This window comes from Phoenix dactylifera, chromosome 13 (genome assembly GCF_009389715.1).
Source record: "Phoenix dactylifera cultivar Barhee BC4 chromosome 13, palm_55x_up_171113_PBpolish2nd_filt_p, whole genome shotgun sequence".
NCBI lineage: Eukaryota > Viridiplantae > Streptophyta > Magnoliopsida > Arecales > Arecaceae > Phoenix > Phoenix dactylifera.
Window position 1 is genome coordinate 12,204,306 of NC_052404.1, and position 19,267 is coordinate 12,223,572.

At 41.4% G+C, this 19,267-nt stretch overlaps 3 protein-coding genes across 3 annotated transcripts; 2 read left to right on the forward strand and 1 right to left on the reverse strand.

Annotated features, from left to right (window-relative positions):
* Nucleotides 1–1,141: 1,141 nt before the first annotated feature.
* Nucleotides 1,142–9,624, reverse strand: LOC103716747 (protein TOC75-3, chloroplastic-like). The gene is made up of 7 exons (XM_008804883.4): nucleotides 8,334–9,624; nucleotides 6,193–6,414; nucleotides 5,916–6,023; nucleotides 2,945–3,136; nucleotides 2,589–2,837; nucleotides 1,821–2,075; nucleotides 1,142–1,610 (listed from the first exon to the last, which is right to left on the reverse strand). Exons 1-7 carry the CDS (start codon nucleotides 9,498–9,500, stop codon nucleotides 1,371–1,373), a joined length of 2,433 nt encoding a protein of 810 aa, XP_008803105.2. The 5' UTR covers nucleotides 9,501–9,624; the 3' UTR covers nucleotides 1,142–1,370.
* A 2,131-nt stretch (nucleotides 9,625–11,755) lies between these two features.
* LOC103716748 (pentatricopeptide repeat-containing protein At1g11290, chloroplastic-like) lies at nucleotides 11,756–14,165 on the forward strand. The gene has a single exon (XM_039133122.1). The coding sequence runs from the start codon at nucleotides 11,869–11,871 to the stop codon at nucleotides 13,702–13,704; it is 1,836 nt and encodes a 611-aa protein (XP_038989050.1). The 5' UTR covers nucleotides 11,756–11,868; the 3' UTR covers nucleotides 13,705–14,165.
* A 656-nt stretch (nucleotides 14,166–14,821) lies between these two features.
* LOC103716775 lies at nucleotides 14,822–17,366 on the forward strand. The gene is made up of 4 exons (XM_039133123.1): nucleotides 14,822–15,263; nucleotides 15,787–16,044; nucleotides 16,192–17,010; nucleotides 17,101–17,366. The coding sequence occupies exons 1-4, from the start codon at nucleotides 15,206–15,208 to the stop codon at nucleotides 17,145–17,147; spliced, it is 1,182 nt and encodes a 393-aa protein (XP_038989051.1). The 5' UTR covers nucleotides 14,822–15,205; the 3' UTR covers nucleotides 17,148–17,366.
* Nucleotides 17,367–19,267: the final 1,901 nt, after the last annotated feature.

A 19,267-nucleotide genomic window follows, 5' to 3' on the forward strand; every position in this document is an offset into this window, starting at 1 on the left:
ATCGCTAGGTCTTTTCAGTTTGAAAATACTGAAGCGAAGCACATCCCCTACCTAAAATCAGCTAGAGTTTAATCCATTAACCAGTGCCAGAGTTAGCAATCCAGAATTAAAATCATACCGCATTGGCCTGGACCTTGGAAGGCAGACAGTAACAAGCACAGAGTCCATCCAAATATCAAATTTGAGAAAAGACAAGTGAAGACCTAGATTTCTCCCAAAAGCAAGATTTTTTTTAGTGAAGGGGCATCGGACCCAAATCCACACATCCAGTTTGAGCCTATTGATTTTAAAGATAAAAATACAAGCAATCAATAGAAATATGTTTGTGTACAGGCTGGTTATCCAGATGGTGAAAATGCAAGAGCCATCATAAAGTCCCCGCCCTGGAGTTTCTTCACCCTATCGCAGAGATACTGGATCTCACGGAAACTAGTATGCAGAGATTTTCAACATACAACATAATATGTACAATTTTTACTACATTAAGTAAATTCCCTAACCATCAATTCTGTGCCAATTATACTGTTGATAGCATCATCATAATAAAGTTTTAAGTGATAAGAGGGAATAAATAAAAAGCTTAAGCACTTGTTTGGCATCATTTTTATTTCTTTATTTTTATAATTAAAAATAAAATCACAAAAACTGAAACAAAAAAAAAATATTTAGTCCTATTATTTTTATTTCCTATATCTCAAGTTATTTTTTTAGATAAAATGCAAGTAAGAAATTCTTTCACCATCCTTAAAAATAAAAAAAATTATGTTTTTTTACAACCAGTACCAACAGCACCGCCACCTGTCATCTCTACTCTCCACGACTACCACCATCTTTACCCCTAGCGTCGCCACTATGGTCTCCCATCATCACCACCTCCCCACTATCATTTCCACCATCACCATTGCTTCTGCCACCACCAGTGCCCCTTCACCACACGACCACCACCGTATCATTGGTATCCTCATCAACATTGCCACCAACTCAACATTGCAACCCCACCCAACAAAACCAAAAATCCAAAACCATGGCTATTGTGGCCTCAACTATCATTGCCATCATTATCACCACCTTCTTCTACCATCATTGTATTTATGTTTTTAACAAAAATTGATTAGACCAAACATATTTATATTGTTTAAAATTTAGAAATAAAACAGAAGTTGATTTTTTTTTATTCTGAAAAGAAAAATAAAAGTAATGTCAAAGGCACCAAATTTTTCCAAGAATTGGAAAAATCAACTAAAATACAGTGCAGAAAAACCCTGATAACTTGGTACAAATGAACCAGGATCCTGTAAATGAATATATGGTTAGCATGCCATAGCATCTGCAAAATTTTGGAACCTGTCCAAAATTATAGGCAACGGCCCTCAAAATCTCTCTCCAAACCTAAAAAATATTGCGCCAGCACCAGCATTATGATCAACTGCGTACTCTGCTCTTACCAACCCAAGCTTGACACCTACACCATAAGATGAACCATGTCCAGCTCGGCGGAAGAACTCGGTTGGGTTCCCTTTCAAATCCTTTGAACTACCGAGATCATTCCCATGTTCTGCAAATGCATAAATATGTGTATTCTTCACAGGGATCCGCAGCTCAGCAGCAAGCTGAACAGTATGGAAAGGAAGGGTTAGATCTTAAGTGATTAAAATGAAAAAAAAACCCAGGCTTGTTGGATGATCTATAACCACCAGAAATAAGGCTTGTGGATTTTGTCAGAATATTGATATATTTTTAATCTTAATTAAAAAGGAACCACATTGGATTTATGAAAGTTCAAGCTACTAATATGCACAGAAAGCTCTACTTATGCTCACCTCAAGAATGTTTCTGCAGGCACCCAACTCGCCCATGTTGTAGCCCCTCACTGAATAGGGCCCTCCGAGTGTGAAAGCATCATAGCTTGGGAGGTCTCCCACACAACCACCATAATGTCCATGAAGGACCAAAACAGGTGGTGGTGGCTTGCCGGCACCTTCTTCTACTTGTTTCAACTGAATGAAGCGGGTCAATGTGAGCTGGTGACGATTGAAGACTGGAAACTTGCTGCCAATTCCAAGGCCTTGGTCTAACTGCAATACAAGAAAAATGCAATCATCGGAAGATAAGTTTGAAAACACATATCAGGAAGAAAATGCTTTATTACACACAAAGAAGTCAAAAATGGATTACATAATACAAATGAAAGAAGATACTGAAATATCTGTTCTGAACAGATCTAAAAGCATGGATTGTCATGGGAATAGTTCTATTAAGTGATATAAAAAGGGATCATCTGTCTCACTGTCATTTAACACGAGGGTGCCACTACATTCCATGTCTAGCATTCATATAAATAAATGATTTGTAAACACATCTAGAAATAAAATAATAAAAAATCTTCCAAATCTTAGTTACTAAAAAACCTTTTAGGATATAATGGTCATAGTTATGGTCATTGTGTGCATCCGTGATAGCAGTCGACAACTTACAGTTTCTAATGATACAGCTCATTGAATAATTTTTCAGCCATCTAGCAACTCCTTGACATGCAAAAACTGTAGCCATAATTCAAAATAACTGAGAAGCAAACAAACAGTATATACCTGAAAGACATCTCTCTCGCCAACAACTACACCATTTACAAACTTAGTGTTGTCACGAGTAATATTTGCCTGCGCAAATGCCATGCGGTCAATACCAGTACCACTTAGGGTTGTTGGAGGTCCATCCATGCTTAAGCCACCAATAGGAAGTGCTCGAGCACCATGAGTACATATACTACTAGTTTCATCGCGAGTTGTGATTTCCTCCATCACAAGCCCATAAGTGAATTTGCTTTGCCGTGTGAACGCCTGAAATTTGGGCAATGCATTTAATAGAATATTATAGAGGATCCTTCAAAGAATAAACTTACAGGGTAAATTTGAGAATTGAACTAAGGGAAAACATCAACATCTACCTCTGTTATATTTGCTTTCAATCCCACTCTGTCAATCCATACAGGTGGAACTTCATCCGCCCCTGGCCCACCAGTGAAAACAGGACTCAACTTCCGGTTGTTAAAGCAGCTAGCACGGAACGTGCGGTTGCGAGGGTTATACACACCATCCACATACGGATGCACATACTCTAGCTTGAAAGACAGGTCATCCTAAACAAGCATTGTAAAATGTCACAAGTTAAATTGGTACAAGACATTTAAAAAAAGAAGCCGGATGCACTTTGCTGATAGTAAGGCATGTATTTTTTTCTTCTTATCTTTGTCATGTGTTGAAAAGTTAGGTAACTGGGTTCAGAGATCATAAATTAACAAAAAGAATAGTGTAATCATTGTGCTAACCCCAAAATGATGAACAAAGAACAAGCTCATGTTCACACACCACGCTTCGGAAATATGCATCATCCAAGGCTTTTATGAATATCGACTCCACAATATGGGACCCACATCATGAAGGTAATGATATGCGTTTAGGAAGAAATGAACATCATAAGATTTTCAGACAAGTATGGCTCCATTGCTAATCTGAAGACCGAAGTTTTGGATAAGTTTTTGTTCAACTGGTGAATCCTTGTATACAATCAAGTGGACAAAGGAAGTTTTGAAAAATATACAACTAATTTTTAGCATTTACGTGTATCAATATAAAAATATATTGTATTTGACAGCATAAATAGATCCACAGAACAACAAAGAGGAGAGAAAGCAAGCAACCTGCAGAATGACCCAAAGAGGCAGCCAGAAAACTCCCCAGCCTCTTCACCAACATCCTTATCAAAAGACCAGGCTGAATAGAAATAGCATATACCCAATAACTTTAAATATCTATGCAACTACACATGCATCCAATCTACACCTGAAATCAAGGCCTAAGTCTGTTGCATAATATGTGTTTATTTTGCAATAATATGTATAACTGTTACCGGTTTTGGCATAAATCTGAACAAATCAATGGATCAATAATTCCCTGATCCTAAACATAAGCCATCCCTCCTTAATACTTTTTAACGAACAGCAGTCTGACCCTTCTTAGTCTACTAAGAAGAGGTATGTTTCTTTTCCTTTTTTTTACTTCATGATTACATGGTTGTTTGTTTCCTTAATGGTTAGGCCATCGTTATCATCATCCTTGCATTTTCCTATTGGGTCAGCTAGAGAGCACAACTATAAGTTGCCAATGCTCTGAGAAGGATTGACCATATTTTGTAACTGGTTATCAGCCTGATGTCAAAGCTCTAGAAATTGGTGTTTTGCTCCTTGGCAAGGAAATTTAGATGAGAGGGTCCATCAAACCTCTAGAAATTGTTCTATTCCTCGACAAGGCAAACTCAAACACATGGGGCCTACCATGAAACCTTTAAAGGAAGTTGGTGTAGGGAGATGCAAAGCCTATGCATTTGAAACCAAGGAGCAAAGGATTATACATCAATTAAATTTTATGATGAGAACTCTTAGTGTCACGGCTTCCATTCGCAGGCTCCTGCATCTCCATCCCCTGGTTTTGGTCTCAAACTTCCACATACTTGACCACCATGGGACCTTCTCAAGGAACGCCTCCCTACCCTTTGATGTGTACCCTTTTTATAACAACAGCGTCCTCCCAAATTCACTCTAAATGAGATTGGACAAAAAGCATATTTATCAAATTTACTCCAAAGTCCAAACAATCTTGTCCGGCGAGAACATGGCCATTCATCTGGATATCTCCTGAATCCATCACATGTGTCGTGCATGCCAAATACTAGCACTAGTTCTTATGGATCATAAGAAATACTTAGACCATTTTTCTGCCATGAAAAATGTTTAAAAAATTTAGGCATTGATATACAATTGATTTTCAAACATTCATTTAGTTACATGTGATATACTCACAATTTATTTGACCAGTTCATAGACCTGTAACATGTTGTGGAAAGGAACAAAATAAATTATATCAATCATGAAAATAGTTTACAAGTTAAAGCATTCTCAAAGATCCCAAATTTGAGAAACCCATTATACTGAAGTTTCCAGATAACAAGTGCATATGGATATAACAGAAAATCCATTAGTTCTTGTATATCATCTTTGATTCGTAGAGCATTTTTAGTTGGGTGTTGCTCTATTAAGGTTACCATAACTGGCATGATTAAAGTATCTTAAATTAGTTGACAGTCTTAAAATTTCAATATGATGCTATGTTGTTTGATGCAAGACAATTACCTCATTACATATTTGATTCAAAACTTCTAAACTATAAATACCGACCTGCATGCTCTGATCTAGGATGACATTTTTTTCCTGCATTCAAATATGGATTTACATGTCTAAAACATGTCTGCCATTCATCACGAGCAACCCACAATTGTGTAGAATGGAGAATGACAGGTTCTCCTATTGAACCTTTATTCTGTTTGTTCATATTATCAAATTCTGATATAGCATGTGCTAGTACTTCAGTATGCTGTAAGTTTATGGTCATTTCGGAAATGATTGCTACCACAAGATAAGCAACATTTTTAAACCTTGCAAGCAAGCTAGGTATCCTGTGCAAACAACCCATGACCCTATAGGAACATTTCCCTTCTTCTTACTTAGAAAACAAAACTAGAATAAAGTAATGTAAAGGTCAAGCGTAAGACATCTTCACAAGCTTGGCACATACATTAAAACAAATACATCACCAATAAGTTGTTGTATATATAGAATAAATTGCAGCCCAAAATGTATTTAAGGGAAATAAATGTTACAAAATGCAAGAAAAGCAAGCAACAGATAATATTTGGCAGATTACCAACTTAAAGCAAGAAAGCAAGAGCAAAGAAAGAAAGGTGTCTTTTACTCAAATGGAAGGAGAAGGACAAAATGAAATTATTGTAACTTGAATTGCAGCAAACCCAATTCAAGCAGGCAAAATATACAGCAATGCACTGTTGGATGATTACCAACACACCTGAGGATTGAGCAGATTGCTGGATGTCACAGAGCCAACTATGGATCTGTTCAACCCTTTGATATTCCGATGTTCAAATGAAACAGTGCCACCGGGTTGAATCGATGCCTGAAAAAAAGAACACCCTCCAATTTATGAGTAAATATGCTTAACATAGCTTGATGACAATTCATCTAAATATTTAGGATCCATACAGTCTAAACTATGTGAAAGCTACACATATATCACCAGGCTAAGAATATAAAGTTGGAAGACAAAAAGGAAGAGACTTAAATACCAGAGTTGGTCGTCCTTGCTGTCCAGGTACAATACTCCACTCTGTGCTTACTTCGGCTGATTGCTGTTCCAGTTCTTTGAGCTTTATTTCAACTATGATTCCTCCATCATTCTTTTCATCAGGTCGCGGGTTCACCTCAATGTTAGAAAATAAAGCAAGTGAATTTATGTTCCTTAGAGCCTGTTTCCCTGCTTCAATATTAAAGACATGTCCTGGTCGAAGCTGCAAGAAATTTAACATCAAAAGATGTTAGGATACTTAAAAATATCCAAATATTACCTATAAACAGCATGCACTTTAACAGAAATCACATCCATTGAATCATATCAGGTGCGACCATTATTTTAAGTTGAAACAAAAATTGGCATTACTTGCACATAGGACCAGCTTTTGCAGTATTTATCAAGAGATCTACAATGAGAACATGATCTCAACCTTCCAGCATGAACATATTCATGATTATAATACAAACAATGGGAAAAATAGCTGTTCGAAAGACTTCAAAAATACGAACAATGTCCTTTTGTTCCCGTTCAATTCAATTGGTAGCGCAAACTCAGAAAGGCAAATTATGGCACATTAGACAACAGACTTCTCCCTTCTTAAGAAAGCATGTCTTTTCAATACATGTAGATTTGTCTTTGTTGAAGTATCAAATCCTTGAAAAGAAATGAGCTACGAGGTAAAGGTGGAAGATTAAAGGGTTCACTGTATCATTTAACTTGAGCAAACTTTAACACATTACCTGACAAGTTATATGCATAACTCACCGATGGATATAAATTACATTCCACAAGCTAAAAAAACCCAAGGCAATGTATGTTAAACTTTGCCAAATAAGAATACACATCCCTCCTCACAAAACCACTCTCATAAGCACATTAATTTTGATTAAGACAATATCTATTTCACAAGCATTAACCTTGATAAGAAAATTGTGCAAGAAACTGCCATGAGATTATCAAATTTAAGTTGCATGTTTAAACAAATTTGCAAGGAAAAGGAAATGTAATCAAATTATATAGAAAGAAAGGATGGATGTTAAAACTAATCTGACAGGAAACAAATGGAACATTTTAATTTAAAAATGGAAACAATTGCCTACAAGGAAAAGAATTTAGTGTAATTAACAACACTAGTGTTAAGCAGTTTCCTAGAGCAATCTGACTCGTTTTCCATTGATTGGTAAGAGAAACAGACATTTTATTGCTAATCCACACCTCACAAGTCTGAATATAATAAAATCTCCAGATTTTAAAAGAATAGAGCTCAATCAAAAAACATCAACGAGTGATGATGTCCTAAGCAGGCACAACATCAAGGTCGAATTGGCCTATATTTATATTCTGCAATAGCATTTCGACATTCAAATATGAGCTTAAGTAATCTTGAAATGGGTACCAAGGAAAACTCGTAGGCATCCCAAACTCATGTATCTTGCTTACCCCCTTAATCCGAAATCAAAGTAGCTATTATGCCTAACAATGATCCATGCGCCAATTTTATGCCTTCTCTTGAAAGGAAGTCACCTGTCTTAACTTTCATTCCTCCATCCCATTGGTTTTGTCCCACTATGACTATGAATTCATAAAATACTAGTGGAACTTTCACATTCTCCATCAAGACTTAATCAAGCAATCACATTCTTCCAGTCACCTTCAACAATCAAGTCAATCTTAAATACAGGTGCCTGCTTCAAAATAACTTATAAGAGCCCTCTCGTCTACCTGATACAGTATTTATAACTAATGAAGATAAGAAAAAACAGGAAGGCCTTGACATACTGTTCCTCGCTAACCTCAACCGCAAACTAGTCAAGGTTACTCACTAAAATTCATCTTCATTGTTACACTTGCAGTTGATAGTGGTATCATCACCGTGACTATAAACTTTTCTTATGGCTACCGCTAAACAACTTTAAAAGCTAGTGGCATGTCAAAGACAGATGAAATCTCAAAAATCAAAAGAGAAGGTAAAGGTGCAACCTATATACACTGTTTCTTTTCCAAACACTTCCTTGACAATTCTGTCCGCCAACTCATTCAATGACGAGCACTGGCTCAAATTAAACAATGATGAAAGCCTCCGAGGAGTTTTCATCTCATGGAATAAGAACAGAGATCAGGTGAAAGTAAATTCACCTGTTTGGGCATCTCCCGACGAACGACAGCAAGCTGGGTATTCCCTTCGCAGACATTCCCGAGTTTATCCTGAAACTGGAGGACCAGCTGCGTGACATCCCCCTCCACGACCTCACACACCACCTCTCTTGTATTCAGATTGCCGAAATTGACCACCTGGGCGCAAGCATACCCCTCATCGTGGTACCACTTCTGGACCCGGTCCCGGATCCTCTGCAGCAGCCTCGCGCTGACCTTCCCCTGCTCCCGAAGCATCTGCAGTACCTCCCGCTGCACTGGCATGGGCAGCAGGCACGGCCTGGACCGGTCGATTCTCCTCCGGTAGTCCCTCTCCTGGTTCCGGAAGTACTCCAGCTTCTCCCTGTCGGTCATGTCCGGATCCATCTCCATCTGCTTCGTCTGGGCCATCAGCCCGACGTTGATGCACCGGAAGGCGTCGGCCGACTGCCAGGTGCTCTCGGTGAAGGACACGGTGAGGGCGAGGGTACCGTCGGGCTTGGTCTTGCCCTCGAGGTCGACCTTCTCGAACATGCCGCAGGAGGCTAGGTTTTCGAGTTCCTTCTGGAGTTGGGCCTTGGTATGGACACCGCCGGGGTGAAGGGAGACCATCTCGAAGAAGGAGTCCTCGGTGCCGGCGACGGTGGTGCCGCGGCGTCGGTCGAAGAAGAGAATCTCCGAGATCTTGTAGCGCTTGAACCCGCTCAGCTTGCTCAGCTGGACAACGATGTTGGCCGGCAGGCCGTGGGAGTCCCACTCCGGGCCGCCGCCGCCGGTGGGATCCTCCTCCCTCGCGACCGCCGCCAGGGGCGAGAAGATCTGGGACCAGAACCCTCCGCCATCGCCCCCGCCGAAGCCTCCCCAGCCCCAACCGCCGCCGCCGCCGCCGCCGCCTCCTGTGTTGCCGGGGGGAGGGACGGGAGTGGAGAGGTGGAGTAGGAAGCCACCGCCAGCGGCGGAGGCGAGGGCGGAGGAGAAGAAGGTGGCGAGGGTTTTCTTGCGGGTCCAGTTGGTGGGGGGCTTAGGCGATGGGGTTTTGGCAAAGGGGAGGACACATTTGAGGTGATGGGCGGGAGCGGAGGCGGCGGCGGAAGCGGAGCGGCGGTCATGGGCGGAGCCAGAGGGGGGTATCTGGGCGCCCAGGGTTAGCCTCTGAGCGGAGAACGCCATGGAGTCGGGCGACAAGAAGGAGGATCAGGAGAAAGGAGAGGTGCGTTGGATTTGATTTAATTTATTTGGCAAGGAGGAGAAGATTGGCTGGTGGTATAGTTACCGAATAGGGCTCCTCCTCCTTCGCAGCTCACGTCTCACGGACGCACGGCACACAGGGCGACGGCCAAAAGTGCAAGAACACCACCTACCAACGGTGACGATATCTACCACAAATAGAGGTCGGGGTTTTAGGGTTTATGCATGGAGATGATGCCGGGGAAACGATTGCTTCGCTGGCCGCAGCAGACCGAGATTCCGGTCGGAAGACGGGATCCAATTACTTGTTACGTCGAGTTTAAGTTTTACCCGATAAACTAACAATTCTAGGCTAAATTTATACTTGGAAAATTGTTCCTTCTTGACAAAATATTTTGCTGCATATGCTGAGATATTTCCATCTCCCCTCGGTCATCTAGTTCGACCTAAACCAACAAATAAGACATAAATTTTTTATTATTAAATTAAAAACTTAATATTTAAAAATTAATTGATATTTGATTTTCCATGCTGGTCTAAAATTTCTACCGCATTTCCTTTTTTCTTTTTTTTTTTACCAAAATAATCGAGCTTCCAATTTTTAAACACCTCAATAAAGCATTATGCTTCAAAACTTTGGCTCGCGATTTCACTTTTATCGTTCTAGACCGGTGCCAAGATCAAGATACTTACATTGTCGTTATTTAGTAATAACTTATAAACCCTACTTTGCGCTTAAAAAAAAAATGTTGATCATTAGTCATAAGCCCTGCTTCATGCAAAAGCGTTGCTTACATCTCACTTGCCTTCTTAACAAATTATAGACATTAATATTCCCTTTCAGATCGACTATATGTGTTGAATGCTAGTATTCAATGGTGCACTCGATACTTCATTATCGTCAAGACCACTACGAAGCGTTAATACGTGTTTTGGCATCAAGATTTTTTTTGGTTTGGATTTAAATACTAAAATGTTGTTACGTGTTGGGAAATGATTCTCAAATGTTTGTCTTTACTACTATCATAACAAAAAACATGGGGAGGTGGTACTCTACAACTCCACTTCTTGTTAACCACTCATATATTTGATATCTCTGAGTACCCTGGTAATCTCCGTACACTGGCATAGATTAAACAAATTAACTTGAGCCAGACATTAACTTGAGGTGGACCAGGTATGATTTCTATTACTTCAGTTAGGTTTGGCTTGACAAGATCTAGCTTGAATTTATGTCGGACTTAAACCAAATAGTTAAGCATCAACTAAACTCGTGTTTAACATATAATTATATCATATATCTTTTGTCTCATAAATCCTTCATGGAGTGGGAGAATAAAACTATAGAAATCCTAAATCCTATATAAAAGTTCATTGCCTCCCTTGATGTATCCTCCTCTATCTCTCAATATTCTTTAAATGCTACAAAAAAGGGAAAGAGGGGGGTGGGGGGAGTCCAAACCCCCATCCCCCCCTCTGTCTCTTCCCTTCATTTGAAGCTCCTTGTTGAAGAAAAATTTGTGGGAGTCTCATTAACTGCAATATCAAAATCTAATCACGCATCTCACATCCCAACCTCAATGTCATCCTAAGATCTCTTTGTTGCCAACAAAAAAAAAGGAAGCGCATTATACTGGGAGGAAGATTGAGGGTTTGATTTTGAACTCAAGTGTTTGAAGGTCAAATGCCTTCCATGATATGTCAATTTTGTCGAACTCTATATAGAAGATATGGCATATCCGATTAAATTAGGTTTGATCTTTAGTAGATCCATGCAAGTTATATACCTAATTTTTTGTCGCGCATTTCCTCCCCCTTTATATATACACTTTTTATATCAAAAATAACTCTAAAGTTATTACAAGGAGAGAGAAAATAAATTCAAAATATTTATGTAAAATTTATGTATCAAACCTCAATTATATAGTAGTAATCTATCATCACATGCGCCATTCTCGTAATAAACCACTCACTCAAGGTACTAACATCAGCATGGATAAAGTGTTCTAGTAAGATATATGTATCAAATCTCGATATTATAGTTATGGTCCATCATCATGCTTTCTTAGTAAAATTTGAGAGACCTTTGGAGCGGACTACCTCCATATGTGATCCATTGTTCATGATATTTTCTAGTAATAAATAAATAAACAAACAAATAAATAAATAAATGGATGGATGAAGCCCTATAAACCCATTTAAAATCCACCCTTCTTATCTAATGTCTCTCATTTTTTTTAAGAAAAAGATTGCTGGTACATGTGTCTAACCCAACCCCCTGGGAGCCTGAGTTGGACGGCACGACGACTGCATTCCACCACCGCGACCACCTCGGGAAGATGATGGTAAGATGCTCCGCCGCTTCGCCTCTCCGCTTCTCCTCCGCCGCCGCCCCGCGGTTCACGGCGCATCCCATTTCATCTCCCCCGCCCCAAGCCACACCGATTCGGACTCGGACGATGCACTGGACCCCCAGACCCCGTGCCACCTGTCCGCCGCCCCCTACGACTTTGTCAGAATCCTCTCCGCGGCCGCCAAATCTTCGTCTCTCTCGACCGGAAAGCAGACACATACCGCCGTCATCAAGCTGGGCCTCGCTTCCAACCTCTTCATCACTACCGCTCTTCTCGACGTGTACTGCAAGTGCAGGAGAATTTCCGATGCGCAACAGTTGTTCGACGAAATGCCCAAACGAAACGTAGTCACGTGGAATGCTCTGATCCATGGACATTCCCTGTCCCAAATCCCATTCCTCGCCATAGGAGCTTTTGTGCAGATGGTTTCTCAGGGGATTTTTCCGAGCCCGTCTACTGTATCGATTGTTCTAGTGGCATGCTCCCGGTCAGGGGTTCTGGGTTATGGAATGATGCTGCACTGCGTTGGTTTTGAGCATGGGTTTTGTTCGAATGTGGTGGTGGGGACTGCATTGGTGGATATGTATTCAAAGTGCTGCGATATGGGCGCGGCCAGGAGAGTGTTTGATGAGATGGGCGAGAGGAATGTGATCACTTGGACCTCTCTGGTCACTGGATATGTGCTGCAACGAAGACCTTATGATGCCATGCTGTTGGTCAGAGAGATGAGTCGTCTCAGTGTTCGGTTGAATAAGGTGACTTATAACAGCCTCCTAAGCTCGTTCTCGAGGCCTGAAGATTTGGTTCATGGGAAGCAAGTCCATTGTCTTGTGCTACGAGAAGGGTTAGAGGCCGATCCTTACATTGCAGTCACCCTCGTAACCATGTATTCGAAATGTGGCAGTTTGGAGGATTTTGTAAAGGTTTATCCCACTGTCTCAAGTCGGGATCAGATATCTTGCAACTCAGTCATTGCAGGATTTTCTCATCTGGGAGATGGCAAGGAAGCAATTGAAAAGTTCCTGGAAATGAGAAGGGGATGTATCGACACAGACTTCTTCACCTTCACGAGTGTCTTCAGAGCTATAGGAATGCTTTCTGCTCTTGAAGAGGGTAAGCAAATCCATACTCTCACTTGGAAGACAGGACATGCTTCAAATGTATGTGTTCAGAATGGTCTCGTATCGATGTATGCAAAATGTGGTGTAATAAGTGATTCCAAAAGAGTCTTCTCTTCTATGGTTGAGCCCGATCTGGTTTCCTGGAATTCACTCATGGCAGGGTGTGCTGAACATGGCTATGGCAGGGAGGCTGTAGAATTGTTCGAACATATGAGACAAATTGGAGTTAGACCAGACCATACTACCTTTCTATCAGTGTTCACAGCTTGTAGCCATGCTGGGCTTGTGGAGAAGGGCCTTGAAATTTTCTATTTGATGAGAGAAGGTGTCTTGCCAATTGTTGCAGGATTGGAGCATTATGCTTGTGTGGTTGATCTTCTTGGTCGGGCAGGTTATCTTCGTGAAGCAGAATCTTTTGTGAATAATATGCCTATAAAGCCAGGCCTTTCAGTATACAGGGCTCTTCTAAGTGCATGCCAAATTCATGGGAATGTGGAGATAGCCAAACGAGCTGCAGAGCACCTCTTTGAGCTCTGCCCAGATGATCATTCTACTTATGTTCTTCTCTCAAATGTCTTTGCAGCTGATGGTTGTTGGGACAATGCAGCACGTGTGCGGAAAACCATGTGGGGAAAACAAGTGAAGAAGAAGCCAGCTTGGACTTGGATCGAGGATCGAATTCCTGTTGGTGCATTGGAGGGATTGGTATGATACTGCTGCTGTTGTAAATTATGACCCATAGAAGATTATATTGATATAAAATGCACTAACTGACCATTTTGCTGAGGAAAGATAGATGGATCCGATTGAAGGCTGATCAAATGAGATGAGTATTAATTTTGTGAATTTTTTTAATGTTTCTTGTAGTAGCTCCAATTGTTTTGAGGGGTAAGATGATTGCTTTTGAGTTGGGATGAAAAATTCAATGGATTCGGGGGTCAAAAGCTAGGTACACAAGCAAATAAAGCTTCCAGAAAAGTGAGTTTGTACATTAGTTTCAAGCATCTAGTCATGTCAACGGAGAGCATCGAAACAAATAAATTGGAGTTTGGTATCCATTTATATGGATCATCATGACATGTGTCTCAATTTTGCAATCAACTAGAGATGCATCTCGTTTCTGAACGCTTTTCCTAAAAACTTAAGAACTTCTGAAATATTTAAGTTCATTCAAGATTGTGTTCTGACTTAACCTACAATCTAAATTTCATTTGTTTTTTTTCTTGGCAACTGAATATCTAATTGTCAATTCTAAATTTTGTTCTAGAGAGTGATTGTAGCTTCTGCATCCTAAAAGAGATTTTCTGTTTGCATGTCCATCCAAAACTAGTCGTTCAAGCCAGAAGATACCGACGCCATTCAGTGACCGCAAGCTCTGACCCTCCAAGATTCTCGCTCTCCATTGTATTTGGTATTACTCCTGAGATCACTGCAAAATGATTGATGCTGGAGAAAAGATGAAGAAATGCTCTGCATTTCATATAGCTCTTACATAAGTATAGCTAGCCAAGTCAAAAGAAATAAAATGATACAAAAAAGAAGATATCTCAGCGGCACTAGTTCAAGTAAACTCTCCGGAGTGCCGAGCAACGTAGGGGGCAACCCAGTCTGCAGTTTTGTTCATCTTCTGATACACATGTGCTGTCTGGAAGAAAACCATCTCCTGACTAATCTGCGAATCTTAAGAATCAGTGGGTGACTGTCTCCGTATCCAATCGATCACCGTAGAGGAGTCTTCCTATTTGCATCATTAGATACCCTTCTTGCATAGAAAATGTCTTCTCACGCTGCCCGAAGCTCTCCCTTTTTTTCCTTTTTTTTTTTTTTTTTTTTTTTAGAATTGGGTTCCAGCTACCATCCGGCGACGGTACCTCAAGCCTCCGTCGATGTTGCTGGAACTGGAAGCGGGATTCCAGGAAGTTTTGAGTAAAAGCAGGTGGAGCCTGAATTCATCCAGCCGGTGACAAGAGGGACATGTGGCAAGACGGGTTTCAACCATTGCCATTCCCTTCTTTTAGTCGACGATAAGCTCGGGGTGGCGCGAAGGCCTCGTTTTCCCCTGACCATCAACGCTGCTAAAAAGTAGGTGGCTGTTCCTAACTGCCCCCACGTTATAATCCAAACTCGATCGGTTCGAGGTCCCTTTTTTGTTCGGAATCGATCTCAGATGAATTGACGACCCTGCTGCAGGACAAGGAGGAGGGCAAAAACAATGTCTGAATCGGAAGGGCCGAGACATGTGGAGGAGGGCATTTCTCCTCTTCACCACGGTACAATTTCCTGTCACCCACCCACTTCTTCCACGAGTCCTCCATCCTCTGTTTTTGCCGGTTTGTATTTGTAGGAGACGGACGTTAGATTGATTGCCTCCGTATGATTTAATCTCTCTTGAAAGCTCTTCAAATTAACCACAGACGAGTCTGAAATAAGAGACGCATGAAACTGCCGGTTGACGATATATAGCACCATGTCAGAGAAACAATAGGGACTTTGTAGATTCTGGATGGTGGCTTGAATTTTTTAAGCAAGAGTAATATTTTGATATTTGTCTATACTTCCCACATTCATCCTGTCATGCTCTTGTTGTATCAAAACAAAAGTTTTACTTTCCGATCAACAACAAAAGTTTAAACCGTCGAAAAAGAAATTAAGCCACTATTGGGCTTGTTATATAGCATGGGTACATTCATTGGCAGATCCAGACTTGCTTTCTTTGTGAGTTACTTCTGATGCACACATATATATATATATATATATATATATATATATGTATGTGGTAAAATTTGTATGAAGGTCGAGATGTCGCAAATGGGCACCGGTCAGCACCTGTAACTCCAACCTTCGCAAGCGGCTTCGACTTTGAAGATGATCACGATCACCACCACGAGAAGAAGTCGGTTCTGACCAAGGTGAAGGAGAAGGCTAGGAAGTGGAGGCACGTTCTTGCTAAGAAGAAACATGGACATGACAATGACAATCCCACCCCTCCATGGGGAGTAAGCTTGGACGAAGAGGATGACGAACAAGATCCTGAATACCACGGCGCTCCAAGTAATCATCTATATCCGCCCCTTCATTTCTTTTCTTCCTTTTTTTCTAATTTTTTCTCACTCGTTAATTTCTCTTTCCACTCTCCACGATATCTAGTCCAATCATCTCTGCACGGAATGTTAAGATATTAGCTGCCTGTGATTTCAGTGTATGAATCAGAGACGGTTCCTGACGCCTACAAAGAGGGAACTTCCCAACATCGGTCGACGGCAGTACAGAGTCCCAGTGCACTCGAGAAATCGGTAGTTTTCCAGCACGACAACGCTGACAAGGAACCAGAAATGAAGCAAGGCGACGACATGCTCGAACAACCGGTTCTGCACCACCTCGACGCGATCAAGGAGACATCATGCCCCCATGCTAAATCTTTGTTGCACAGCCCGGCCGCACACCAAGATCCTGTCGGAGAGAGCGGTACCGATAAGACGCTGGCCGAGACCGTAACGGGGATGCTTGCACCGGCGTACACCATGGTCTCGGGGGCGACACAGATGATAGCTTCAAAGATCCAAAGCCCAGGAACTGGGTATGAGTCGGGAGCAAAGCAGATGTACGATAAGGGGATTTCGGTGAGGGAGTATCTCATGCACAAGCTGGAGCCTGGGGAAGAAGATAGAGCACTCTGTCAGGTGATCACCGAGGCTGTCAGCCCGAGGAATGCCGGTCAGGCCCAGCGTGAAGTGGGTGTGGCGGAGAAGGTGAAGGAAGCCGTCTCTTCTTTGCTGGGAAGGGAGGAGGTATCTCGTACTGAGACAAATCCTCGTGCGCATCAGAGGCCAATCCAAGTTCCTGCCATTAATCCTTGCGTGCAGGAGGCATCTGCCCCGCTTTCTACGAATCTTCATGCGCATGGGTCGCCCATCCCCGTCTCTAGAAATCTTAATGTGCATGAGTCGCCCATCTTAGATTCTAAAAATCTTCAGGAACATGGACCGCCCATCCCAGTCTCTACAAATCCTTATGCAGGTACGCATGCATGCATGCATGACTAACGTGGCCATACATAAAAAATAGAAATTTTGGCAATACGCTGATTGAAGATTTACCAACTCGCAGAAGAAGTCGAAATTGACGGAAGGAGACTCCAAGCATACACCAATTAAGAGGCCCTGACGCACACATACATTATCGTACTTTTTATCTTTTAAAGAACCGGAGGAAATCGTGGCCTAGGCGATCTTTCATATCTTGAATTGATGTACCCCAAATAATGAGATTTTATTACCTTTTGAATTCAACAGAACATTGTTATGAGCAATGTTTCCAATGTTCCAACTGTTATATATTAACTAATACTCTATTAATAACTCGCTTTTTTTCCTTAAACTTCTCCTCTGCGCAGCTAATTAAACTTGTAAGATACGTAAGTTGTGACGTGCCAACTGGGTGAAATCCCACGGGCATCTCCGACGACTAATCCGATCCCAAAGCAAATAGAGAAGGGAGATGGAGAGGGGAGGTGGGGGGTTGGAAGATAAATATAAAAGCTCATCCGCGCGCGCTCGACCGTCTGCCCTTTATATTATATCAACAGAAAAGAGTATAAATAAAAGAGAGGCGGCGCCAAATATAACGGTCGATCTACAAAATAACGCCATCCAAATAGTTCCCAAATAACAAATTATAATTGTGAAACTGCGAGCTCATCTAATTCTTTCTCTGGAATTGGCGATGAAGCAGTAATGTCTATCGCATCCTTGGGTATTTCAGGCAACGGAAGATCGCCATCCAGCAACCAGGATGTAAATTAACAGAGCAATCCAAGCTTCAGCACCAGTTCCACTTCCCCTGGATCATAATAATTACTTCCCAGTTTTTGGTTTGCAGCCTCCAGAATCACCCCATTCCTCCGACATCTCCACACCCAGTCCACCAAATAAAGATATGGTGATGCTTGCTGCATTGTTGGCTTCCTTCCGCATGCAATCTCAAGGAACAAAACCCCCAAGGCAAAGACATCGGTGCCGGGGGTCGCCCTGCCTATTTTAGCGAGCTCCGGAGCTATATAACCACAAGTTTCCAACCACATGAGTGATTCTGGGATCGCTACCATGATCGTACAATCGTGATAGTCCAAAATCTCCCAACTTTCCATTCATTTCGCCGTCTTGTTTTGATATCTCTGCGAACAACAATTAATCTGCCCCCACTCCTCATGCAAGTAGTGCAATCCTGAAGACGCTTCCTTGATGTTTATCTAACCGAAGACACGTTCAAGTCAAATGTATCTTTTTGGTTTTTTTCTTCATTTTTCGTACTTTTGACCTCCCTTTCTAATGTTTATCTACTGAATTATTGGTTTTTCTTGCAAACCAATTTGTATTTCATGCATTGATCAGAGGAAAAGAAGACAATGAATCTCGTTGCTTCAGTTCTGTTCAGGAATTGCAGTGATTCCACAAAGCAACAAAGCTTTTATATAATCCGCAGCAGTTCATATATAGTAGGTGATTCAAGAGCATAGCTTTTTACATATATCTACCACCACTAATGACCTGCCGAGTCTAACTACGCTGTTGATGCCAGTGAATAACCCGACAAGGCAATGTCAGCGAACCCTTCCATTCCCATGGATAGACTCTCGCCATTTGCAAAAGACATAGGATGGATCGGCCGAGCGGGAAAGAAAGAAGGCGATTCCATGGCCGGTCAAGTCTGGATGCGGAGGAACAATCGCAAAGACGAAAGAAGTTGGGAAGGAGAGAGCTTTACCAGCGGATGAATTCTTGAAAAGAGTGGAGTTGGGTAAAAAGCGTGGCCCTTGGCCGGCAGTGTAGGTATCCATTAGTTTGTGGTTAGCACTTGTGTTAATTGAACTATTAGGCATTCCCCTAATGTTGAGTACTCGTCATCCATTAGGTATCGACTATTTCATCAGCATATTACCGTAAGAACCCATACAAGCGTGTTTTTAGTTCCACATCGATTATTTGTCAAGAAGTCTCAGATACTTATACAGGATTAAGAAACCTAAATAATACCTTCCGACTAGCTATTTTGGATGAAGTCTTAAATTATTATAAATGATATCAGAGTGAACTCGGTTTATAGCTTATGCGAAATAGGGACACTGCATGCTATATTTTCAAGAATCTAAATAACATCTTTCCGCTAACAATTTTGGATGAGATCCTAAATTATTATAATTACCATCTTATGCAATATTTTCCAACCACTCCCCTCGAACATTCATAAGAATTTCTGCAGCATGAACAATCAATAT